The 27,113-nt window shown below is 42.2% G+C and overlaps 1 protein-coding gene across 4 annotated transcripts in view; it reads right to left on the bottom strand.

Annotated features, from left to right (window-relative positions):
* The window catches only part of MLIP (muscular LMNA interacting protein), a 182,039-nt gene that overhangs the window by 80,250 nt on the left and 74,676 nt on the right, over window positions 1-27,113 (bottom strand). For all 4 annotated transcript variants that reach the window (XM_030198970.1, XM_030198971.1, XM_030198974.1 and 1 more), the window contains 3 exons: window positions 22,859-22,930; window positions 18,164-19,780; window positions 7,802-7,873 (listed from right to left, as the gene is read on the bottom strand). In XM_030198970.1, the coding sequence (XP_030054830.1) occupies window positions 7,802-7,873; window positions 18,164-19,780; window positions 22,859-22,930 (1,761 nt within the window). The remainder of the gene's footprint in view (window positions 1-7,801; window positions 7,874-18,163; window positions 19,781-22,858; window positions 22,931-27,113) is intronic.

The following is a 27,113-nucleotide window of genomic DNA, read 5'->3' as shown; positions in this document are numbered from 1 at the left end:
GCTTTCAACTGCACTTTCCGATATCAGCTGATTGAAAACCGGCCAAAATGGAAGGCTTTTTTTGTGATGGACGCTTTCAACTGCACTCTCCGATATCAGCTGATTGAAAACCTGGCCAAAATGGAAGGCTTTTTTGAAGCGGAGCAATTTTTTTTTGTTGTTGTTACTTTTATAGCAGTTTTTTAATCCAGCACAGCCCCAACGAGAGGTAAGACCTCTCGTTAGATTTTCCGGCGTTTTACACCGTTAAGGCAATCGGAAAAGGTTAGTGCATCTCATTACAATAGAGTTTCTGCACAATTTGCTCATCTGCATTCCATTTTTGTTAGCTGCTACCGTCGTCGGAAAAAAGTCTTTAGTGCATGCCAGGGTTTACTACTTGCTCGTTAATGGCTCGTTAAGGGCTCGTTAAGTTTAGTGCATCTGGCCCTTAGACATTCTTTTTAATGTTCCAAACAGATAGACACACTAAGCACAAAACATCTAGAAAACATCCAGGTAATGGCCATGTTCACCACTTGATTTTTTGATGTTTTCATAAAAACATCCTTGGATTTAGATGTCATATCTAAAATGCCCCTCCATGCGTACTTGTATATATGATGACAAGAGCACGAGTACTTGTACATAACTCTGGTGTAGGTGTATTAGGGACAGATACTGAGTAGAATGCAGGCAAAGTTGTGATTTATAAATGCTCTTTATAAAATACATGCCATCACAAGGAGCTGTAAATGTATGTGAGTTCATTTTATCCAAAAATCTCTGAAGCTTTTGCAGGACAATTTTTATAAAGATACATAAAATTAAAATTGAGGTAGGTTATCAGCAGTGAAACTGAAATGTCTAGATTAGGATGTTCACAATTCTGGTGTATTTTACAAACACTGTCGAGCACAGAGCTTTTCATAAAATATGTATAAGGGCATGCGGGAGTGCACATGTATTTGCCAGCAGAAGCAGCCAGTTTGCAAATATGCACATGCACAAAATATTTGTAGCATGATCTCGACAGCCACCATGTAGAAATGTTGCCACTTATCGGTGGAAATGAACACTTTAAACATCTGCACATCGACTCTGAGATTTGTTTGAATATAAATGTATTTCTATTATAAGATGGGGAATAGACATATACATTTTTGGCCTGCCCAAACCATGCCTATATTGGGCTGGTTCAGTAAATGGTGCCCAAAGTAAGGCACTAGAAAGATTTGCGTTAAATCAGTATTCTACAAAGGATGTTCTGCATCAAGCACTCTTTTGAGAATAGCCCTTAGCACCGATTCCCACGCTTAACTTTGTGCAATAGGACTTACGCCTGTTGAAACCTGGAGTAAATCCTTGTGCCCAACTGATGGCAGCTGGGCACACAAACAACCATATTCTACAACAATGCGCCTAAATTTTGGGAATGTCTCTGACCCACTCATGCCACTCCCATGGTCACACCCCCTTTTGAGTTGTGCACAAGAGAATTTAGGTGCACAGTGTTATAGAATAGTGCATAGCCAGACCAGTGCTCAAATCCTAATTAGTGCCCATAAACACCAATAATTGAATAACAGCTTGTTATTCAATTAGTTTGTGTGCAGATATGGGATATGATCCCCAATCTGAGTGCCATTTACTGAATCCAGAGGAATATGTCTTCTTGAAATCTTTGCATCTAAGCCATTCTACATGTAAATAGTGGATTTTTGAAATTACCATTTATACATGTATCCAATCTATACATGTAAAATGCCACTATTCTTACATGGAGATGTTTTCAAAATGACCTCCATAGGCACCTATGTGTCTTTATAAATTAGACCGAAAAGTGGCACTCTTCATACATAGGAGACTTGTTATAGCATAACTCTCTATGGAGATAAGTTATGAATTTAAATAGCAGGCCCAGTGCCGTAGCGGGGGCAGCTGGCACCTGGGGCGGGTCGCCGCCGCGCACCCCCCCCCCCCCGGGTGCAGCACGGCGCCCCCCCTCTGGTGCGCACCCCCCCCCCCCCCGGAGTGCATTGTAACTTACTTTGGCAGCGAGGGGCGGGCAGGAGGACCGATCCGCCCCCGAGCCCACGTCACTGGGAGCTGCATTGGCTCCATTGGTTCCTTGCTCTCTCTGCCCCGTAACAGGAAGTAACCTGTTCTGGGGCAGAGGGAGCAAGGAACCAACGGAGACGACATCCCCCCAGCGGCGTGCACCTGGGGCAGACCGCCCCACCCCCCCCCCCCCTTCCTACACCACTAAGCAGGCCTAACTTGAAATGTATAGTGCAAGAGAGGTTACAAGTCATATGAATATTCAAGGTACTAATTAAATGGATATGCCACTGAATATATGAATAGAGATAAGTGTCAGTGTGTAACTGTAGACATCAGCTGCCATAGCTGAATACAGAGCTCTGGAACATCCTTCCCTGGGGAGAGGTAGAATATCTGCCGTTGGGAATTTTTAGCAATAGACTATACAAACATGTATCGGACATAATGTAGATGCAACGATTCCCATCAGAAGCAGGTAGAGGACCAGATCTCTCAAGTCCCTTCTAGCCCTATTCTATTATCATACGATTTTAGGGCCTTATGCACTGAGGTAATTCTATAGGTGGGTGTCTCTGCTTAGGTGACCCAATGCTGTGGGGTGAGAGCCTGTTCTATAATGACATCTGGACACCCAGGTGTTGGTATAGAATACCAGCATTAACCAGTATTAGGGCGCCTAAAATCTAGGTGTCCGCAGTTACACTAGCCAGAGACCTGGTGAAACTGTGGATACCCAAATGAGGCAGGGGCACACATAACTTACACTATTCTGTAAGGTCTATGTATGAGTGGCAGCACTGCCCATCCTCGGCGCCTGTGTTCTCCCCTCTTGCATATAGGCACTATGCCACTTAGGTGTGCCTTTACAGACTAGTGCTTAGGGGGAATATTGAAATTTATGCACCTATGTGCATGCACACATGAGTCAATGTCAATATTCTGTTCATTTTAAATACAAGAAAGATTCTTTATATTCTTATCTGTAAGCAGTGAAAGTAATAATAATCATAAACAGGGAGGAAAAAGCCTCAAGAAGCTCCCAGCTAACGGCTGAAAGAGCAGGCTTCATCATCATCATTGGCAAAAAACCTCCCTGAGAAGTTTAATTGCAAATTATGAAGTTTAAACAGACAAAAGCTTGTCAAAAATAACAGCTATAAATATGTATATAAATACTTAGCTGTGCAGTCTCTTTCTTCCAGCTACACCAAAAATCAGACCATGACCAAAGGTGGCCAGCATTTCAGAGAAGGGTGATGAAAATGATAAAGGGGGTGGGACGACTTCCCTATGAGGAAAGTCTAAAGCAGCTAGTGCTCTTCAGTTTGGAGAAAAGGCGGCTGAGGGGAGATATGATAGAGGTCTATAAAATAATGAGTGAAGTTGAACGGATAGATGTGAAGCGTCTGTTCACACTTTCCAAAAATGCTAGGACTAGGAGGCATGCGATGAAGCTACAATGTAGTAAATTTAAAATGAATCAGAGAAAAATTTTCTTCACTCAACGTGTAATTAAACTCTGGAATTCGTTGCCAGAGAATGTGGTAAAGGCAGTTAGCTTAGCAGAGTTTAAAAAAGGTTTGGCCGGCTTCCTAAAGGAAAAGTCCATAGACCGTTATTAAATGGACTTGGGGAAAATCCACTATTTTGGGGATAAGGAGTGGCCTAGTGGTTAGGATGGTGGACTTTGATCCTGAGGAACTGAGTTCAATTCCTACTTCAGGCACAGGCAGCTCCTTGTGACTCTGGGCAAGTCACTTAACCCTCCATTGCCCCATGTAAGCCACAATGAGTGGGAAAGCACAGGGTACAAATGTAACAAAATAAGCAGTATAAAATGTTTTGTACATTTTTGGGATCTTACCGGGTATTTGTGACCTGGATTGGCCACTGTTGGAAACAGGATGCTGGGCTCGATGGACCTTTGGTCTTTCCCAGTATGGCAATACTTATGTACTTATGAAATGCATCAGGGTCAGTCGGTCAGAAAATTTAGACTCCGTTCAAAACTGATGGAACTGTGGAGACACCCATCAGTTTTGAACGGAGTCTAAATTTTCTGACTGACTGACCCTGATGCAGTTCAACGAAACACTGGCCACGGTTGGTCACGGTCTCATTTTTTGTGTAGCTGAAAGAAAGAGACCATACAGCTAAGTATGTATAGCTGTTATTTTAGATGAGTTTTTGTCTGTTTAAACTTCATAATTTGCAATTAAACTTATCAGGGAGATTTTTTGCCAATGATGATGAAGCCTGCTCTTTCAGCCATTAGCTGGGAGCTTCTTGAGGCTTTTTCCTCCCTGGTTATTATTACTACTTACAAGTTACAGATAAAAATATAAAGAATCTTTTTTGTATTTATATGGCTAAACATTTTTTTATTCTTTTCCTCATTATTTTTGTAGTGACTATTCCGTACATGTCATATATGCATAAATGTAAATGTCCCATGTTAGAATTACCTCTTATCACCATATGCACCAAAGTAATTTAGCATAAATAAAAATAATGTTATCCATTACAACCCTAATATGCATCCTAAACCGCTAAGAAGAAATTAGTAGGTAAGCACTAAAATTAGAGCCTACCCACATGTAAATAGAGGCATACAGCTATTCCCTTGATTTGAACTGACTCCTGATGACCAAACAACAAGAGACCCCCCCCCCCCCCCATTGTGGTTTTCTTGGCATGATACAGCAGTGGTTTGCCATTGCCTTTTCCTGTGCAGTGTGAAGTATCACTATGTGGCTGCTGTCCAATGTAGGGGGTGTGTGACCTGGACTGACATTGCTACCAAACAGCTCCTCTTCCAGTTCCAAGCCAGTTGCTCTAACCATTAGGCAACTTCTCCATTCCAAAGAGATACATATCACATGTAAATTAAACTTCAGTGGACACAGGAAATCTCCCTATATAAAACGCACCTCCAACGTTCTGAAGCCTCCACAAGTCCCAACGTTCTAAATACATGGTGGTGAAACCAAGAATTCACCCATGAGTGTTGCCCCCCCCCCCCCCGCGTAAAACATCATGACGTTGAGGGCGGACCAATGACACTCAACCAATCGCATCGCGAACCCGTTACTAAGCGACGGAACATGACATAAGACACATCGCGGAATAATGAAAACCAGCAGAACACAGTTGTTACGCGACGTCAACAGCAACGCTAAAAGGACCATATAGATCTCTGCTCTCCACACAAACAACGGACATAGAGGGCATATGAGGGAAGGAAAAAAAACAGCACATACACACACACTCTCACTCTTAACTGGCTATAATGAGCAACTGACCTGCCACTATCACAGGGACTGCTAGCACCTCTCTCTCTCTCTCTCTCTCTCTCTCTCTCTCTCTCTCTCTCTCTCTCTCTCTCACACATACACACGGGACACAGAGGGGATGGAAGGAACGAATTGTTGGGTATGGAGGGGGCGGCAGGGGAGATAAGGCAATAACTGCCTCAAATGTTTGTGCTGTGCTATGTACAATTATAATGCTGTCTTCATTTTGACCCTACCCTTTCACACTCTCTTTCAAACAGACGCACACACACACACTTACACTGTCTCTATCTCACACACACACACACCCACACACATATACACACTCTCTCACACAGACACACAAACACGCCTCAAATAAACTTCCTGAGCCCCTACGTCTTGCCCCATCCTTGGCCACCTTTAAATCTAGACTGAAAGCCCACCTCTTTAACATTGCTTTTGACTCGTAACCACTTGTAACCACTCGCCTCCACCTACCCTCCTCTCTTCCTTCCCGTTCACATTAATTGATTTGATTTGCTTACTTTATTTATTTTTTGTCTATTAGATTGTAAGCTCTTTGAGCAGGGACTGTCTTTTTTCTATGTTTGTGCAGCGCTGCGTATGCCTTGTAGCGCTATAGAAATGCTAAATAGTAGTAGTAGTAGTAGTAAATGGTTCACCTGTCCTATGTAAAATTTCACTGCTGTCTCTTCATTTTCACCCTACCTGTGCACACTCTCGTTCACATAGAGACACACACACACACTTTCTCTGTGTCACACACACACACAGACACACATACATATGCACACTCTCACTCTCTCTATAGCCTTGCTAGCGCCCGTTTCATTTGTTTATGAAACGGGCCTTTTTTACTAGTACATTAATATTCTTCTTACTGTGTGAAAGGCAAGTCTATAATCTAGGTGCCTGCCTCTTGCACATGTAAATACCTAGAATATTGGCACTTATGTGCATATATGGGAATATACCCATTTAAGTGCTAGCAGGGCACCTAAATACTAGTCTGAAAATACCTGTATTACTTACATAGCATATATTTGCAAAGGGTATGTACACAGAGATGAAGAACAGGCGGGGCTCCCATTTACACATATGATGTACTGAATACTGTAAGTTACATGAGTCCCTGATGCATTTAGGCATGCCCACTTATATTTATATGCATATGTGCAAACATATAACCCCCTAGTGTTACTGCAAGTGCCTAAAAATAAAAATAATTCACAATCTAATTAACTTCCGTAAGTCACTGAAGACATATCTCTTTAACATGGCATACCATAATGACTCATAATTGGAACCGTAATTCACCATCATTTATTTAATAATTGGATTATTTTCTCCCTATATAGTATTGTTTAATTTCATTATGTAATCCACGTTCAATATGTGATACCAATTGTATGTAATCCATATTAAATATGTGTTACCTGACTGTTCATTATATCATCCATGTTCTATATGTATTACCAATTGTATCTGTATTCTGAAATGGCATAAGTCATGGCGGAAAATTGTAAGCCACATTGAGCCTGCAAATAGGTGGGAAAATGTGGGATACAAATGCAACAAATAAATAAATAAATAAATAAAGGTTAGGCAAACTGAAACAGGGTTATACTAATATTCTATCATGGAACCTAGTCACCTTGGTTCTGTTCTAGAATAGAGCTCCTGCTGTACATCCTCGGGACAACAAAATGGAGGTGTTCAGTTATAGGATTATCTCCTTAGTGTGTGCTCACTAAAGCCTAATTTTTAACACCAGCCTTGAGCTTGGTGTTACCTTTTTGGTGTGTATGCTGTGTCAACAGTTCAACTGCCAGCATACTGCATATGTTTCAGGATGAAGATGATATGGTTATTGGAGATATGGGAGCTCCGCAAGCGTGGAAGAGGGATCAGAGGATCAACAAAAGAGAAGAAAAGAGGGAGACAGTGAAGAGAGATGCAAAGGAGCAATGGTCAACACTATTTGAGCAGTGGGCTGCAAGGTCATAGCATGTGTTTTTTTTCCTACTGATGAGAATTCTGTATGGATGGCAGAAGTATGGTCAGGACTGGAGTCCGTAGAGCATTTTGGAGATTAAAGTTTGCAAGTTTTATTGTAAAACAAAAAAATTAATAGAACATGATTTTTTAACTAATCTATATCTTAATCCTCCATTGCCTCATATACAAAATAAGTACCTGTATATAACATGTAAACCACTTTGATTGTAGCCATAGAAAGGCAGTATATCAAGTACCATCCCTTTGCTCTTTTCTAAAATTCAGATAATGTTTATATGACTGAATTCAAAACCATGAACATAATGATAAAAATCCCAAGTGGTCAACAAAAAACACTTCTACAGTATCCACAAAGAAATATCAGAATAATTCAAAAATATGCACAGCGTACCAAGATGCAGGAGTACATAAAAGAAAGTCTACACTCTTGAACCAACACTGACCTTCTGCTCCAGAAGCAAAGTATTTGTAGGAATAGCAGCCAGAACTTTGTAGCTAGACTTGATCTTGTATTCCTAGTAACACCAAAGGCAGGTATTGGGGAAGAGGAGAGGTGAAAATGGAGAAAGTTTAACAGGGATAATAATGATTAGTATTAAAAATGTCACTATGTAGCTAATGTATCAAACTGCAAATCAGTTCTCTGAAGTAATAATAAGCAATTAGAAAAAAGCATGCGTTATCACACTTATAGATTTTTACATGCACTAATTCATATTTTCAAACCCAGAAGAGTGCAGAGATTATGCAAAAGTGCTAAAAAGCTAAAAACTGATCAAATCAGCTCACCAGTGATTTTGTATTAACAAAATGTCAAAATTTGAAGATTTCTCACAAAACTAAGTTTAGCTCAGCTTTTTGGCAATAAAATCAGTGACTTTGCACAGTCTTTCTTGCAAAGAAAATGCCATGCATTTCATTTTATTAACATTTAAGGGGGTCTTTACAAAGGTACACTAGCATTTTAAGCGTACCCTAAAAATTAGCATGTGCTAACCTTATAGACACCCATAATATTCATATGGGCATCTGCATGGTTAGCGCATGCTAATTTTTAGTGCATGCTAAAAACGCTAGAGCACCTTTGTTAAAGGGACCCTAAATGATTTGTCACCACAAGAAAAATTCAGCAAAAAACTTTTGCTATTTAATAAATCAACCTCATAATTATAAAATGCAGAAAGTAATTAAGACATATTATTGGATCATGTCATTCCTTACAAAAGAACAATATTATTTTGTACTTGCAATATTTGGTCTTTGCTATGAATGAATCAATCAGTATAATAAAACACAGTCATAAATCAACCAACAGCATTTTAGCATGTTACTAATTCAATTGGAAAGCATTCCATTATTAGAATATACTGAAAAAAACATGCAATAGATGCTACTGACAGATGAACTAATGGTGGATTTCATGTTAGAGAGACCATTGGCTGTTCCAGGACTTTCCAGTGACCCCACAACCAGTCATTTTCATGATATCCACAACAAATGCAAATTAAATATAGATATGCATAAACTGAGTCCTCAGTGTATGCACATTTACCTCATATATATATTCACTGTGGATGTCTTGAAAATCCAAGTGGCTAAGGGGTTAACAGGGCAGTTCTGAGAAGATCTGGTGTATGCAGAGCTCAGATCTTTGAGTCAGCAAATTAGTCCCTAGCCATGGTGAAATTGGTCCATTAATGAATGGGAATTCCAGCAGATTGCCACAGCTTTTAGCACTCTAACCATTCATATGGATTCATTGACCTAAACAATCTGGCAGTTCCAAGGTGATTAATTTGAGGTCCATTTTCTTCTATATTTTTCTATTTTCTTTTATATTTAGGACTAGATTCAGTAAATGATGCTCAAAAGTGATGCTGAAAAATAGCTCTGAGTTGAGCGCCATTTATAGAATAGCGTTTAGAGCCAATTTCCACACCAAATTTAGGTGCAGAATTTACACCAACTGAAACCTGGTGTAAATTCTGGAATGAAAGTTAGGTGCAAATCCCTGATATTCAGTCATATTGCATGCATCTTTAGGGAATGCTCATGCCCTTCCCATTGTCGTTGCCCATTAACACCAATAATTGATTGTTAGTACCCAGATACTGGTGCAAATTTGTTTGTGGAAATTTGAGAATCGCTTATTGACTCTGGGGTTAATGTCCTCAGTAGTCTCATTTATTCCTGAGCATCCACAAGTGGTCATGCACAGGAGGTGACAGAGATACCCCTACCAGACATTGATATTGGTTTGCCCATAATAGCCACCACTGTTGTGGCAGCCATCTTCTCTCCCTTGTTATGAGTACAATATGAATTTAACATCAATAATTTGTTGTTTTACCTGGCTTTGTATTGTTTCCTTCACTTGACTATTCCATTTCCTTTTTTTTCACTGAAACACTCTCTTTTATTCTAATAAATTCCAAATGTTAAATTATTTTGCTACTATAATTTATAAGTAGAGGGAAATTAAATTTATAGCCCAGTTTAAACCTTTAATCAGGAATGAATCACCCATAGTTTATATGGAAAAATTAGTTAATTATACTTTCCTTTAGTCCCAAAGGATCAGTCCAGACAAATTGGCTGTAACCATCCACCAGCAGGTGGCGATAGAGAACTGTAATGAGTTGTGTCTCCTAAGCTCCTGCACTAACAACCAAGCCAGTATTCGATAACAAAGCAGTGAAAGAGTGACTTCCGGAGAAAAATCTCCAGCCTCTAGATAGAAAAAAGAACTATGAAATAAAGGGGAAAACCTGTGCCTTAGGACTAACATAACCAAAACAATACACATACCCGAAGTTACATAGAACCCAGAAAAACCAAAAACATCTCAGAAGGGTGGGCTCTGGACTGATCCTTTGGGAACAGAGGAAACAAAATTATAAGGTAATTAACTCATTTTTCCTTCCATTACATCCCAAGGATCAGTCCAGACAAATGGAATGTACAAAATCAATCCTTAATTGAGGAGGGACTGTGGTATCCTTGCAGTGAGAACAGTGGCCCTGAAGGAAGCACCTGCTTGAGTGGACATATCCAAATGGTAATACTTAACAAAGGAATGAGAAGAAGACCACGTTACGGACCGACAGATCTCTGTCAATGAAATTGTACTCCTATGCTCTGCCAAAGAAGTTTCCAATGACCTGGTAGAATGAGCCTTGACGTGTATGGGAGCAGATCTACCCCTAAGATTGTAAGCCAAAGAAATAGCCTCCTTAAGCTATCGAGCTACTATCAGCTTTGGAGGCCAGCAAATCCTTCTGGGGTCCCACAAAGAGAGCAAAAAGATGATCAGACTGCCTGAAATAATTGGTAGTGATAAGATAGTGCATAAGGATGCACTTCACATCCAACAGTCGCAGGGAAGCGTATTCTGAAAAATAGACCTCCCTAGAAAAAGAAGGAAGAAACACAGTCTGATTGACATGAAAAGGAGATACAATCTTCGGCAAAAAGGACAGAATTGTCTGTATGGAAACTCCTGAGTCAAAAAAGCAGAGAAAGGGATCCCTACAAGAGAGAGCATAAAACTCTGAAACTCTATGTGCTAACGAAATGACAACTAAAAATACTGTCTTTAAAGTAAGATCTTTGATAGTTGCTGAATGAAGGGTCTCAAAGGGGGATGACTGAAGAGCCCTAAGAACCACTTGAACACAGAGGACAAATATTGTAAAAAGGGGGGCGCGGAAAAGTGATTCTATTCAGGAATCGCACTATATCAGGGTGAGCAGCAAATGAGGCATTCTGTATCTTACCTTTATGACACACTAATGCTGCCGCCTGAACCTTGAGTGAATTCAAAAAAGTCTTGGCTCTCCGGACCAAGACTACAGATTTTAAAAAGTCTTGGCTCTCAATCTCTCCTGAAGGAAGGATAAAATTTGAGACACAGAAGCATGAAATGGAGAAACACCATTCTGTCTAGACCAGCTCTCAAAATGTCTCCACACTCTAGCATAAGAAGAAGTGGACCACTTTGGGCTTGCAGTAAGATAGTAATAACATCATCCATGTAACCCTTCTTCCTTACCAAAGTGGGAGGGATCCTCCATAAATACTAGACCTTGGTGCAATAAGCCCAACTGTGGAGGAAGTGTCAACCAAGAAGTGATTTGAAGAAGAATGAGGTCCACATACTAAGGACATTTGGGCCAGTCTGGAGCTACAAGAATGACCTTCCAGGGATGAAGTGCAATCCTGTGCAATGTCCTTCCCATGAGAGGCCATGGAGGAAATACGTAAAAGAGGCTGTCTGACTGCCAAGGCTGTACCAGTGCATCCATTCCTAGCAAGTCTCTCTCCTTGAAGCAGCTGTAGAATCTATGTACTTAAGCATTGAGTCTGGATGCCATAAGGTCCAACACTGGAAGGCCCCACTGTATGAAAATTAAGTGAAATGCAGTCTTTGACAGTTGCCATTCCCCAGAGTCCAGAGTCACTCTGCTGAGGAAATCCACTTGTGAGTTCAGTGAACCCACTATTTGAGACACTGAAGTCATCAGAAGGTTCAATTCCACCCACTGAAAAAGAAGACGCGCCTCCTGGGCTACAGATACTCTTTGCTCCTCCATGTCTGTTGATGTAAGACACAGCAGTGACATTGGCCAAAAGCATGTGTGCTGGCCTCCCAAGAAGAAGAGGCGCAAAGGCAAGTAGACCTTTCTGGACAGCTTAAAGTTCCAATCTGTTGATGGACCAGTGGCCCTGTGCAGAGTGGTGGAGATAATGGGCTCCTCATCGAAAGAGGCTGGCATCAGAGGTGAGAATTCACCAAATGGGAGTCTGTAAAGCTAACCCCACCTGAGTGTATGCAGGGAGAAGCCAGCAAGTCAGACTCCATCTGGATTGAGGCATCCATGGTCTCTGAGACTGGAGACCACCAACTCAACAGGGTCAACTGTAGGGGCCGCATATGGAACTTCACCCTAGGCAGAAAATCCAAAGTTGCCACCTTAGAACCGAGAACCTGAGCATAATCCCATGCCCATGGGATGGGAAAAGAGAGAAGTCTGAGAATTTGCTGTTTGAGCTTGAGCTGACGATGTTGAGGCAGGAAAACCTTCTCCACCTGGGTATTGAAGCACACTCCCAGAACCTCCAGGATCTGGGTGGAGGTGAGATGACTCTTGCTGTAATTCACCACCCAACCCAGCTCAGTGTCACGCCCCTCACCTTGCCGGTGATGGCGCTCCCGGGAGCGTGGCCCTACACCGTTTCTCCTGGGCCAGGGTTCCCTCCTGCAGTGCTTGCTTCCATTCGTCCGCCTGCGGGTGCGCGCACACTTCCCCATTTTTTGACCTGCCAGCAAGCGCCCTCTCTCTACCGGTACCCTCACCCGTGCTACTCCCTCTCTCCATTCAGTGCATCTTTCAGCTTCCTGACAGATGCGGGTTGGGCACTCTCAATGCGCCAGTTTCTCTGCCCCACCTCCCACCTCCACGCGGATTGGCTATTTTTCCTGGCTCTCTGCCTTGTTTTCCTATGGACCCTTCCTCGTTCTCTCTGCACTCTCCTATTGGGTACTGGCTGTTCCTTCAACCAATGGCTGCTCTCCTTCTCAGCTGTCTCTGATGAATGCCTGATGCCAGCACTATTTCTGTGGAACCCTTCCCTACCTCAGGGCTTCGGCTTCTACTTTGGTAGGTCTTACTAACTTTGTAGTCTGCTTCTTCTGCTGGTCCCTCACTGTTGAACATTGCTTGTACCTGAATTACTCTTGCCTGCTGCCTGCCTCTTAAACAGTGCTTGTACCTGGATTACTCTTGCCTGCTGCCTGCCTCTTGAACATTGCCTGTACCTGAATTACTCTTGCCTGCTGCCTGCCTCTTGAACATTGCTTGTACCTGGATTACTCTGCCTACTACCTGCCTGTTGGACATTGCTTGTGCCAGGACCATTCCCTTCTGTTCCTCTCCGGACGGTTCCTCAGCGCCCCTCTCCTCAGCTTCCTGCACAAGTCCTGCCAGCCGCCCGCACCTGGGGGCTCAACCTCTGGGGAACAGCGGTCACTGCAGGTGAACCTCGGGATTGCTTGGCCACCAAGCAGGGTACAGGGGCATGTCATCGCACTCAGCAGTGCTCCACTTGGCACAAGAACTCACAAGCCTGACACACAGAAAGAAGAGACAGGACTATATGTGTACTTCGAAGGTTCTCTTGATAAGAAGGTGCCCAAATTAGCCAATCATCCAGGAAGGATGTACCTGGATCCCTTGCTGGTGAAGAAAGACTGCCACCACCACCACCACAACTTTTGAAAATGTGTGAGGTTTAGTGATGAGCCAAATGATCTCCCAGGATTGCAAACTGGAGAAATTTCCTGTCAAATTGGGATATGAAAATAAGCCTCCTTGAGGTCTAATGAGGTGAGAAACTCACCTGGCTAGACCGAGGCTATAACTAAATGAAGACTCTCCATGTGGAAGTGCAGCACTCTACTGTGGTCCAGAACTGGGTGAAAAGAATTTTCTTTCTTTTGAGACAACCAAATAGGTGAAATATCGACCAGTGCCCCTCTCTGCCGGAGAAATGGGATGAATGGCTCCCAGTCACCTTAAAGAGGCTAAGGTAGTTAGCACTGCCTGACTCTTTGGAGAGCTGCTGCAAGGGGACAGCATGAAAAGATCTGCGAGTGTCTTCAAAAATTCTAGCTTGTAGACATGAAGAATGATATCTGCAGTAATAGTGGTCCAGTCCTTGTAAAAGCGGGAAAGACACTCACCTATGTCAATGTACAAGGAGTCAACCTCGACCCCATCATTGTGAGGGCTGCGAAGAGGGAGAGGTTCTTGAGGAAGCACAAAAGTGCTTCTTGCCTCCTTGAAAGAAAGACTGAGGAAAGTGAGTTTTTTGAGTGGAATCACTAGCCTTCCGTGGTCTATACATCTGCACTTCTCAAAAACAAGACAGCCACCTGGACATGAGGCTTAGGCTTATCCTCAGGTAGCCACTGGACCTTAGAATCTCCCAGGTCTTTAACAATCTTGAAGACCTGGGAACAATCTTCTCCAAATCCACACCAAAAACTAGTTTCCCTCTGATAGGACAACTTCATCAGATGACATTTGAATGCCACATCAGTGGCCCAATGCCTTAACCATAGCCAGCATTGCACCAAAATGGCCAAGGCTATAACCTTAGCTGACATTTAGAAAATATTGAAGAGAATGTCTGACAAATAGGACAACCCTGCCTCTAGGAGAGGCAAGACCACCAAGACTAGGCCGGGCCCAGGGCAAGGCCACCCCGCCTCCACCCCCCCCCCCCCCCCACCACCACCACCACCACTGCTGCTGCCCCCATCGCTCGCCCCCTCTGCTGCCGTACCCCCATTGCTGCAGTCCGCAATCTCACCTGCCTGCTTCCACGGCTCCGGTCCCCCTGCATTCAAGGCGGCAGTCGCAGATCGCCTCTCTTCTGGCCTTCCTTCCCTGTGTCCCGCCCTCGTCTGATATAACTTCCAGTTTCCACGAGGGCAGGACACAGGGAGGGAAGGCCCGAAGGGAAGCGATCTGTGACTGCCACTTCGAATGCAGGGGGCCCAGAGCCGAGGAGGCAGGCAGGTGAGACCGGGAACTGCAGCGCCGGCGGTCTGACCCCAGCGCCGGGCCCCCCTTGGAGGCCCGAGGAATGTTGTCCCCCCCGGCCCCCCCCCTCTCGGCGGCCCTGAGGATAGGGAGAAAGTCTGGAGGAGAGTCCAACATGGACAATTGTTGAATCCATGATAAATATGCTCTGGCTACAAAAGAATATATTTCTGCCTGAGAATTTAACACAGCTAGTTGAATGGCAAGCTTCAAGGAAGCCTCAAGCTTGCGGTCATGCATATCCTTCAATGCAGTGCCGCTTTCAACAGAGATAATGGTACATTTAGTAACCACCATAATAAGGGCATCCACCTTAGGCAGAGCACACTGCTCTAAATCAGATAGCTGAAAGGGATATAATTTGGACGTAGCATGAGCCACCCAGAGGTTAGAATCAGAGGTCTCCCACTAAGCTGCAGTAAGCTCCTACATAGCCTCATGAATATGGAAAGATACAGGAGGTCTCTTAAAACCTGATATAATAGATAAAGCAGGACCAGAGGACTGAGAAGCAGGGGAAGAAATTTTTAAAGCTTTCATAGATTTTGTGATCAACAAAGGCAACTCCACTCTCAAAAACAGCCTAGGTACAGTGGGATCATCACCCCTGTCTGCTTCTGAAATGTGGAAATCAGGGCCATCAGCAGAACTAGGACAGTTAGAATACTCCGAAAAAAAAAACTCCTCTGAGTCCTAAGGAGGAATATTCTCCAAATCCTGTGAAACAGAAAGTTTTCATTTCTTTGGAAGTTGCTTCTCAAAAGCAACGTGAGGGGAAGAAGGAGAAGCTTGAGCTGACTTTAATAAAAAGGCCTGATATAATAAAAGAACAAATTCAGGTGAAAACAGCAGGGCACAGATTTCTACCTCTGCAAAACCAACATCCATGGACACAGTAGTGGAAGAGGAGTCCATTGACAAAATGGCCACCGAAGCCTCACCAAGCGCAGGATCTGTTGGCACTGAGCCTTCCAAAACCTCCATTGGAGCAGGGCTAGATTGAACTCCTGGAGACGGAGTACTGATAGCTAAAGTTGGAAAAAGCGGCATGTCCACAGAAGTAAAGCAAAGTGTGCAGGAACCGGTAGCCGAGAGCTTACTCCCGCAGTGCACACAAGACTTAATAGGCTCAGACATACAGAATAATAAATATACTCACAGAAAACAGTCACTTTCATGACCTCCAAGGCACTGAAGCCCCACAATCTTCCCACAGCACAAGCGCTCTCAAAAATAACTGCAGCGGTGTTTGGGGGTTGTTTATAGATAAAGGCAAGAGAAGAGAAGACTGAGATAAAGAGGTATAAAGTGGCAACAGAGGAGCAGGGAAGGACCTAGACTACTAGGTTTACACATGAGGCACAAGATATTCTCAGCCTCAACTCAACTGAACCTGCAAGCAGGACAGAAGGCCACACAGAAGTCATCACAGCGCACAGGAGCTGCTATTACGCCTATAGGAGAGAGAATACTGGATTGGTTGTCAAGTGCAGGAGATTATGAGGCATAACTCATAGAGTTCTCTATCTCCACCTGCTGGTGGGTGGTCACAACCCATTTGTCTGGACTGATCCTTGGGACATAATAGAAGTTGGAAATGCCCAGGTGAATTAATCTACCTAAATCAGGATTTTCTAGTATATGAAGTCGTAAAATATAGATATTGGGGTATATGCTACAAAAGGCTCACTAAAAAAAATAGTGTGATAGTGTGAGCCAAGAAAGCAAAAGTAGTATCCATGCTACATTACTACTTTGTGTGCTATTCAGAGTTTTTAGTATGTTACTTTTTAGCACAAACAGCTTGGCTATGGTGGGAGTATGCAAGATAACCTTCCCAAAACAACCATACACTGCTACGATTTGAAAATCCTACTGCTAAACAGCCTGAAATGAATGGGACACTTCCATCCATAGCTACCTTTTTGGATCCAGCTAGCTAATTTCAACCTACATTGGCTCCTTTAGATACAGGATAGTGGGCTCTATATTCCTTTGCTCTGAACCAGCATGGCATACCATATGCTCTTATTTTCTTAATAATGCAGCATGTCTCATTTCCTCCTTTGAATACTGTATCAAGAAGCCCCCATCAGGGTATTACAAAACCAACCCCACCAAGGCACAGCACCTCCCCTCTGACTCCCTAATTCTTTAAAAGTCACCAAAAATTGCACATGCAAATTTGGGGACATGCCCAATTTGCGTGCGCAATTTAATTGAATAATGAGGCAATTAGTGCCAGCAATTGGCATTTTAGCAAGCAATTATTGATGCTAATTGAAAACAATTAACATGGATATGCATAAATTAGGCACCGGATCCACAACTACATTTTACGCACTTCGCAGAAAAGGGGACAGGAATGGGAGGGTCATGGGTGTTTTGGGGCCCAGCACCGTTATTCTGTAATTATGCCTGTAACTCAAAGCCATGCCCCCATTCCACCCCAAAACATCCTTGACCATCCCCTTTCCATACCCCCTTTTTCAGGCCAAGAAAAATTTAGGAACGGATCCTGCGCCTAACTTTACATGCTTAAAACCCATTTAAATCTAATTAGTAGCAATAATTGCTTGTTAAAAAGATAATTATTGGCACTAATTGGCTTATTATCCTATTAACTGCATGTGCAAATCGGAACCATGCCTAAATTTGCACACACAATTTTCAGAGACATTTATAAAAACCGGGTGGCTAACTCATACATGCTGTTTGTCAGGCTGAAACTGAACATAGAAGTTATATGGATGCAACTGAATTTTGCCAGTAGACATAAATTGTAATGTTAGCCCCAAAATATCCTGGCTCCTTCTTCCACAACCACAACATATATACATTTTGATTTATACTGATTTAGTTGGCCATAATGTCTATACTCAGCAGCCAGGATTTAGATTGAAAACTATTTTTTGTGGTAAGCACCTTTGCTGACCACATAAACAATTTTGGATATCAGATTCTTAATGTTTAATGTAAAATTGTATTTATACTATTTCAATCATTTGAAAATAATTATGAAAGTTTTGTGGTTTCTATTGGGTAGAATTAAAGAATCAAATATACTATAACTATTTAGTTTATATATAGCTTAAATAATAAATGTATATCACTTGCATTGAACTGTCATTCCAGAAAGCAGATCAATTGTCATAAAGATCAACAAGAAAATACACATGCAAAGGTTAGGTGGGGTACCTTGGGTTTCTTAGTTTCATGGTCAGGAGACTGGGGTAAGGATAGTACTGAAGACAGATTGCTTGATCTTGACAGAGCTGAGTATGATGATGGTGAATGTATTGGGATAGGTGATGTGCATTGTGTTACAGAAGCAGTGGGTGATTGCCCAGGCCTTGGAGATACAGAATAAGGTCTGTAATTTGAATATGGTGATAAGGAAGAAGGGTATGGGGAGTAGGAATAAGTATTATAAGTCATTGGAAGGGAAGACCTATGATCAGAGTGTGAAGGAAATGTGACATTCAACTCTGGAGTAGGCAATGATATTTGAGCTTGTTTTCTTAGAAAAGGTACAGATTGGAAAAACTTTGAAGGAGAGGGACTTTTTTCTGGAGTATGTGGCAGATTAACTCTTTGTTTGGTAGGAGAAAAAGAGTGTGATACAGCTGAAGACACAGAAGGTGAAAACATAGGCACTTTCCTTGATTTAACAGGCATAGGACTTCTTTTGGCTGAGTTTTGTGTATCTTTTTTTAGTGGAGGCTTAAGGTGCAATGGAGAAATACATCTTGGGGTAGGAGAAGGGGGTTTGGGGCCATATGTTTGAAACTGAGTTGGAAATATAACTTTTTCTCTACAAGAGGACATGGCAGATGGTCTTCCACGTTCTCTATTAGGAGAAAGAGCTCTATGCCATTTTGTAGGGGAAACTGATGCCATATTAGGCCCTGAGGGTAAGGGTAAGATTTTAGACTGATTAGGAGATTGGTCAGAAAACAATGATTTCTGAGATTCTTTTTGGTTGGAAGCACCAATAATAAACTTTGAAGGAGATTTCTTAGATATAGTGGGGTTTAATTTAGACATCTGATCAGGTGAAGGTGAAGGTGAGCCTAGGGATGTGGAAGAAAATTTAGAGAAAGAAGGTTCAGGAGAAAATGTTTTTTGGTCAGTGGATTTTCCTGACTTTAAAACAGAAGTTAAAAAAGAAAGTCGTGCTGGCAAGGGAGATGTAATTCCTGACCTTGAAAGATTTGTATTAGATGAGAGTGGACTGAAAGGCTCATTTGTGCTATATATGGTGGAAGATGAACCATAGAAATGTGGCTCCAGAGGCTTAGGGCTTGGGGATAAAGAATGAGTTCTGACTTGGACTGATATTGGAGATAACGTACGTGATCTTCTCAAAGGGTAGGAGGATGGTGATTGAGCACCTAAGTTTGATAGTTCTGTCTCACTGGAAAAATGTGAGAATGGAATTTGATTTTTTCTAGGACCTCTTTGTATTTTTTCATGTATATTGCAAAACGAATTTGGTATAGTATATACTTTCATTTGAATTGTGGTAGGCAATTTGCTATTAGAAGTTCTATTGAACATAGAGGATCTACTTATCAAAGTCTCAGATTCATGGTTAGTAGAACAGGATGGAGAGAGGCCAGTAGCCTTAAAGAATGCAGAAGAATCATGGTTAGCTGGCCCAGATAGAAATTGGCCTTTTCTATAGGATTCTTCAGAAGAGACTTCATTCAGGTTAGCAAAGTCATAGTCTATTTTTTGATTAGTTGGAGGTACTATATGAATGTCAGGTGCTTTATGAGAAAGATGATCAGTGGTGGAAAGAGAAGATGTTAACTGGAGGAAAGAGAAAAGAAAAAGGTAAAATAGAGTGAGATTTATAAAATCTTTACACTTTATCTTAAATGCTATAAACATAGTAGAGTCAACATTCACAAGAACTGTGGATGTATAAAGATAAACAGATAAGTTATCCATATGTCTTTATGTATATATTTAGCCACAACAATGTAAAAGTCAGAGAGCTGAATATACAGTCCTAACTTTATATGGACAAGTTATCTAGATAGAGAACTTTTGGCCTTGCTTCACCATATCTCTAATCCTGATCAAATTTATCCATATAACGTTTGGTTGTATATTGACCTACTAGTAAAAAAGCCCCGTTTCTGATGCAAATGAAACGGGGGCTAGCAAGGTTTTCTTCTGTGTGCATGTGGGAGTGTGTGTGTCCCTGCCCTCTGCCCTCTCTCCCTTCCCCTGTGCTGTCTGTCCCCTCCCCCATCGGAGTCGAGTCCTTCAGTGTTAAGTTTCTTGCTGTGCTGTGTTTGTGTTACAGAGATAGTGAGGGCTTCTGCCCTCTCTCCCCTCCCCCCTCTGAGTCCTTCACTGTTACAGAGAGAGTGATTTGATTTCGTGCTTTGCTGTGTTTTCCTTCACTGTTTGTGTTACAGAGAGAGCGAGGGCGGGGCAGACACTCATGGGGAAACCGGATATCTCTCCCCCTTCACACTTCCGGCTGGAGGCTTCATTTAGAACGTTGGTGGTGCCTTTTATATATAAAGATAAAGATGTGGCCACATATTACCTATTCAGAGGTCAGGAATTTCAAAGAAAAAGGATTTATCTGTGTAGCTTTGTAAATTTCAAATCCTCTTGAATATTGACTACAATCTGCTAAATATTCGAAGTCATTTAACCAGGCAGGAGCGGCTTCTACCTGGTTAAATTGTTTCTGGCTGGCTATCCACCAATATTCAGTGGCACTTAACTGGGCAATGTCACTGAATATCAACACTGATTTACCATGTTGTAAGTGACCAGGAGTGGGGCATTGCAGGAGGTGGAGTTGGGGAAGAGCTGGGAGTTATGTAGGTGCCAACAATATTCAGTGCCAGTGAATGCAGAGTTAATAGGCATGTAGGACAGTCCTAACTTTGCCTGCTAATCTATGCAGGTGCCAGCACTGAATATTGCTGATCCTTCTTTCCTCTTGCCCCCTCACCTGATCAAAGTTCAGTCCCCCTTCCCGGCATATGAACATAGCCTGATCCCCTCTACCAAGCAAGGTCTGATCCTGTTCCTTCCCAGCAACCCTGCTCAAAATTCAATCCCCCTTCCCTCCCAGCCCTCCCAAGCAGAGTCTAATCCTCCTCCCTGCTCTCCCACCAAGTTGAGGCAGGCCCTCCCCCCTTCAAAGCGGCCCTTGTTGAGGCTTGGAGAACATGTAGACCATATTTTGGAACTCTTTGCAGGAGGATATAGTAACAGCGGTTGGTGTATCTGAGTTTAAAAAAGGGTTGGACAAATTCCTAGAGGAAAAGTCTATATAGTCTCTTATTGAGACAGACATGGGAAGCAACTGCTTGCCCTGGGATTTGTAGTATGGAATGTTGCCACAATTTGGGTTTCTGCCTGATACTTGTGACCTTGGCCACTGTTAGGAAAACAGGATACTGGGCTAGATGGACCATTGGTCCAACCCAGTATAGCTACTCATGTTCTAGATTACAAACATCAGTGGATGGAAGTGACTATTTTGAGAACCACTGCTAAGTTTGGATGCTGGGGATATAAGTATGTATGAAAGCTCAAGCTTTTTTTCTATGGACATGTGTACACATGAGTTTTTCTCCCCTTTTTTGAGAACAGAAAGGCCTGATATAAAAAAGAAAATCAAACACACTCATATACAAGGAGTATTCAGTTCCAGAGTGTTTGATTTTGATTTTGCCTCATCTGTGGGTTTTTTTTTTTTTGAATGGGACTTTTCTCCTATTGGGAGTTTTTCTTCTCTTATCATGAGAAGGGCCTATGATAGTATTTGGGACTCCTTAAAGGTGTTGACTGCCCATTATGAGCAGTATCCCTGGAGCTTTGAGGCCAGTTTGATTAATATATCTGTATTACGGCACCTGGTGCAAGGAGCATACAGACTTTTTTTTTAACATACATGCTTCCAGTTTACTGTAAATGATGACACAGTGACGTAGACTTTTGTAAACAATAATTTGAATAATTTCTATTTGATATTATGATAATTTACCAATAATTTCTTTTAAAGCATTTCTGATTGGAATGGCAATCAGGGACATGGTGTCAATGGCCGAAATGGGAAACCAGACACTGCATGAAAAAGACTTCAGAGCAAAAACGATACTGGCTACATATCATCTCAAGAACTGGAAGCTCAAAATTCACTGGACCTAAACCCCTTAGACTACCATGTCAGGGGAGTAATGTCAGATGCCTAGCACACGCTCCACCCAAAGCCACAGTCGCCAAAATCAAGGAAGTACTGTAGATGATCTGGGACAGCCGGCCACAAGGACCAATCAATAAGGCTGTTAAGAACCTCACAAAGTGAGAGAAGGCCTGTGCTAAAGCTGGGGGTGGACACTTTGAACATTCACAGTGACTGCGAAATTCTGACACATTGTAATTGTATTGTTTGAATAACATTATTTTACTGTGCCTTAGCTTGAATAATTTTAACGTGCAAAAATTGCTAGGTAGTAATGCTAAAATGTCAGTTACATCAACATAGCTTAAGATAATTAAATATTGTTTTACAGTAATACGTAAGTATGATGATTAAATAAGTATGTAAAATTTGTCATTGAAATTCAAAGTGATTACTGAGAAAACTGCAAAATACTGTAGGGGATTATTTGTTTTTGCTTCACTCTGTAGGTGACCCTTTTTAGAATTTCCCTCATAAAGGGCACCTGCATTTATGCATCACTTACATGTGTAAATGTATAGAATATCAACACTTTCATGGGTATGTGAAGCACTATTCTGTAAGCACATAAATGCAAGGGGGTACCCGCTTATACAATTGCCCCAATAGTGACTCATACAGCCAAAATTTTAATATTAATCACAGCAGAAAATTGAACAAAAAAAACTTACTCTGTCAGTATCCACTGTTGAATACATAAGTGATTTTGAAGCTTGACCTGGTAGTTTATTAGATGCCATAAGCTGCAGAAAAAAAGAAGCTTTAATATTCCATTATAGATAGATAGATAGATAGATAGATAGATAGATAGATAGATTTAATGATTTAAACTAAGATGAAACAATGGTAGAATGAACATCAGCATAGTTCCTCTGTCTACCACTCATATGGACTAAAACTCATGCTAAAATGTTTTATTGTGCATGTTGGTAAAAAAAAACTGAACATATTGTGGTTGACACTGAACAAAGAAATCTTATATGGAAGGATGACCCCCTGTCAGCAGTACCAAGAGACTACCACTAGGGGTCATCAGCACCATTTTGGATTTGGGCATTAACTGACTGACAGCAGAGGAGGATTACTACTGCCCAGCATCCCTTCGTCACCAATGCAGCCCCTGAGTAAGTGCCAGGGGACAATCGGGGTGGGGGGGGGTGGGAGAGAGTTGGGCTCAAGAGGGAGGGGCAGAGTTTTAGGTCTAAGGAGTGCTAAAGGGGGCAGCCTTGTTGTGTCAGTGCCCCATTATGAATGAGGGTGTTGGAGCTGATGTCGGGAGGGGGGTAAGGGTCTGTTTCGGTGTTGAATGAGGTGGTAAGATTGTGGATCAGGATGCTGTGTTGTATAGGGGGTGTCAGGTTGTGGATCAGAGTGCTGTGTTGTGTCTGGGGAGGACTAGGAATGAGTAGCACACCACAGGTACCTGTCATGCATTCTCAGACCAGGCATTTAATGAGCTGCCCAGGCATTAACTGTTTGCCATGTGCGTTAAATACATGGCAAATGCAGGCCGTTGAGAAGGAGATTGGTTTGGGAGGTCAGGTGCTAAAGTGGTTTAATCCACTCCTCTATGAACATTCTTTTGATGTGGTGACTGGTGCCTCTGAGTCTACATCCCATCTGTTTACACTGTGGAGTCCCTTAGGGATCAGTCCTTTCCTCTTTAATATTTTTTCTTTATCCCCATTGCTTTTATGGTTCAAGATTTGGAGATAAGTCGATGTTACTATGCAGATGGCATTTTGTTAGTCCAGTATGTGGATCTGCTATCCCTTAATCTGACAGCTATGAATAGTACCTGGAGGCAATGGTCTCCTGCATTTCTGATTATCGATTAAAGTACAACCTGTCAAAGACTCTGGGTTCCTGAATTACAGGGAGGAAACAAGAATCTAGAATCTTGTTGGGTCTTAAGTAATCAGATCTAATTTTGCCTGTGTTGGATGCACTACACAGGCTTCTGTGGTTTATCATATACATTTTACGAGTCTTAGGTTTTTAAGGTGTTGTTTTTGGAAGCTCCAGTTGCTTTTTCAAAAGGTGACATCCTCTAATACACAGAAGAAAGTTCTTTCTTTATTTCCCCAGAACTACAGAATGCAGCTCCTAGGGAGTACCTTGCAGGTCTTAGTTATCTTGTTTTTCACAAGACATGTAAGACTGCCTATTTCAGGAGACATTTGAATTGTTTTTAATCATTATTATTTTTATTATTTTATTATTATTATTATATTATTTTACTTTAACTGTTTTATGTTCTGTATTTTACTGTGAGTTGGTTTGATTATGTATGTACATTTGTAATTCACTAAAAGTTTTTTGAGCAGGCATCTCAGAAAATTTATTAAATAAAAAAAAGCCAGCATCCTCTTTTATTCTTCTTGGCTCTCTTGTTTCCCCAATTGACTCATTTAAGTATTTGGGAATAGATAGCAATTTTCCACTAACTTTGAAGACAAGTGTCAGCCACAACTAGGACTTACATGGAGTCACACATTCTTTAGTTCACACCTTAGTTATACCTCAGATAGGGGTCCTCTTAGCAGTGGCGTTCCTAGGGGGGCTGACACCCGGGGCGGATCGCGGATGCACCCTGCCCCCGGGTGCAGCGCCCCCCCCCCCCCAGATACAGGGCAACCCCCCCTGACGAAAGGACACCCCCCCCGTGAAAGAACCCCCCCCCCCGGGTGCACACCGCTGGGGGGGTGCCGCGCGTGCCTGTCCTTCATTCATTCCATGCTCCCTCTGCCCCAGAACAGGAAGTAACCTGTTCCGGGGCAGAGGGAGCATGGAACGAATGAAGGACAGGCGTGCGCAGCACCCCCCCAGCGGCATGCACCCGGGGCGGACCGCCCCCACCGCCCCCACCGCCCCCCCTTGGTACGCCACTGCCTCTTAGAAAGGCACGCTAGCATTTTCAATGCACACTATATATGGGCGTCTCTAGTGTATAGCGCATACATACTTAACACATGCACTAGAAATGCTAGCGTGCCTTTGTAAAAGGACCCCGTAGACTATTGCAATATTATCTACTATGGGGTAGGAGGTATAGAATTAAATGCCTACAAATCCTACAGAATACAGCAAATAAATTGTTATCATGCAGATTTGAACGTGTAATGTCATTATTGCAGCAATATTATTGGCTCCCTCTTCTGTTTCAGATCCTTATATATGTGCTGAAAAAAGCACAATTCTATAAGTTACGCTTAAAGTTAGGTGCAGTTTATAGAATAGAGCTTATGTCCAGGAATCACGACTAAATTTAAGCCCAGCCATTTATACACATGGAAACGTGGTACAAATGTGCATGCTTATATAAGGTGTGTATCCCCATTATTCTATAATAAAGAGGTCCTTTTACTAAGCTGCGGCAAAAGGTTTTTTTTACATTCATTGAGTCCCCCTTTTACTGCAGCAGGTAAAAAGCTGGGGGGGGGGGGGGTTAAAGAAACAACCATGCAACAAGTGAAGCACTTGTCATGAAGCCATTTTGGGAGGGAGCACTTATCGCCACCCATTGAAGTGGCGGTAAGGGCTCCTTCGGTAACTTGTTAGTAACTGGCAGCACGAGGCACTGCCCAATTACTTCCGGATAAACACTGGTGTTACAAAAAATGGTGCACACTGGGGGTTTACTGCTGCTTTGTGGAAGACCCCCAAAATGCATTAATTTTAGGAATGCTCCATTCTGCCCATGATCCTCCACTTCTGCACCCCCCTTTTCAGATCATGTGTAAACTTTAGGTGCAGATTCCATGCCTAAAATTTACATGCATAAAGTTCAATTAAAATTAATTAGTGACAATAATTGCTTATTAAAAAGCTAATTATTGGAGCTTGTTATTCAATAAAATAGCACATTCAAATAGGGTGCAACCCCAAATTTGCACATGTAATTTTTTGCGATTTATACAGAATTAGAGGGTTAGTGTTTGCATCAGCATATGCAGTCATGCTGGCACTATAGTAGTTATCATGGCTATGTACTAACAATTACCTTTGCCATTTAATGCACTTTTTGGTATCCATAGACGTTTGAACTCAATAAGTAAATTGACTGTGAATAAATACACCCAGTATTATGACAGTAACTTTTAGGAGTATAAATATGTCTGCAATTTTTGGAATCAAAAGTGGAGATAAAGGTTTCCTTGATATCCAAATGGCCTTTGCTTTTGAAGGATTTAATTTTAGATCATGCACTCTCTTCGCTGCTCTTCGATATCATTTAATCATAAATTCAAGTTTTTTACAGCCTGGATATCAGCAAGGTCATGATTAATATCTTAGCTGTATATTGTTGGCATACATGTACAAATTGAGTCTCTGTCCTAATGCTGCCAATAGGGCAATAAAAATGTTTAAAAGCACCACAGTGAAAACAGAACCCTGCAGAACACCCCAAGTCAATGTATGTAAGATAGAAATTGTTTTGATTTCACTGTATCCTGTACCTATGATCTATTAAATATGATTCAAGCCACTTAAGAGCAATTTCTTATATGGCAGATTGACCCCTGGCAGTGGTACACAGGAGGGAGACCACTCCTATCTTAAACCACTATTAAACCACTAGACAACCAGGAATGCCCTAAGTAAGTCCCAGTGGGAGGAGTAGAAGGAGGGCCTGGCATTTGGGGGGCAGTTATGTATATGTGTGGAGATCTATTCTGTTGGGGGGGGGGGTCTGCTGCTGTAGGAGGTTTATGTGGGTTGGTGCTCTGAGGAGGTTTCTATGTGGACAGAGATAAGATCATGGTAGGACATAGACCATGGCCAGACTACCAGGCTGCTGGTAGCATGCCTGTACTTAAGTCTACTTCTCGAGTTGGCATTGTGTAGACCCACTACCAGCAGTCATGTGAATACACAGCACTGACTCACAAGCTGCACCTACCTACATTAAGCAGCTAGCATGGT

This window comes from Microcaecilia unicolor, chromosome 3 (genome assembly GCF_901765095.1).
Source record: "Microcaecilia unicolor chromosome 3, aMicUni1.1, whole genome shotgun sequence".
Classification (NCBI taxonomy): Eukaryota; Metazoa; Chordata; class Amphibia; order Gymnophiona; family Siphonopidae; genus Microcaecilia; species Microcaecilia unicolor.
The sequence above is the reverse complement of the archived record's forward strand: the minus strand, read 5'-3'. Positions and strand labels throughout refer to the sequence as shown.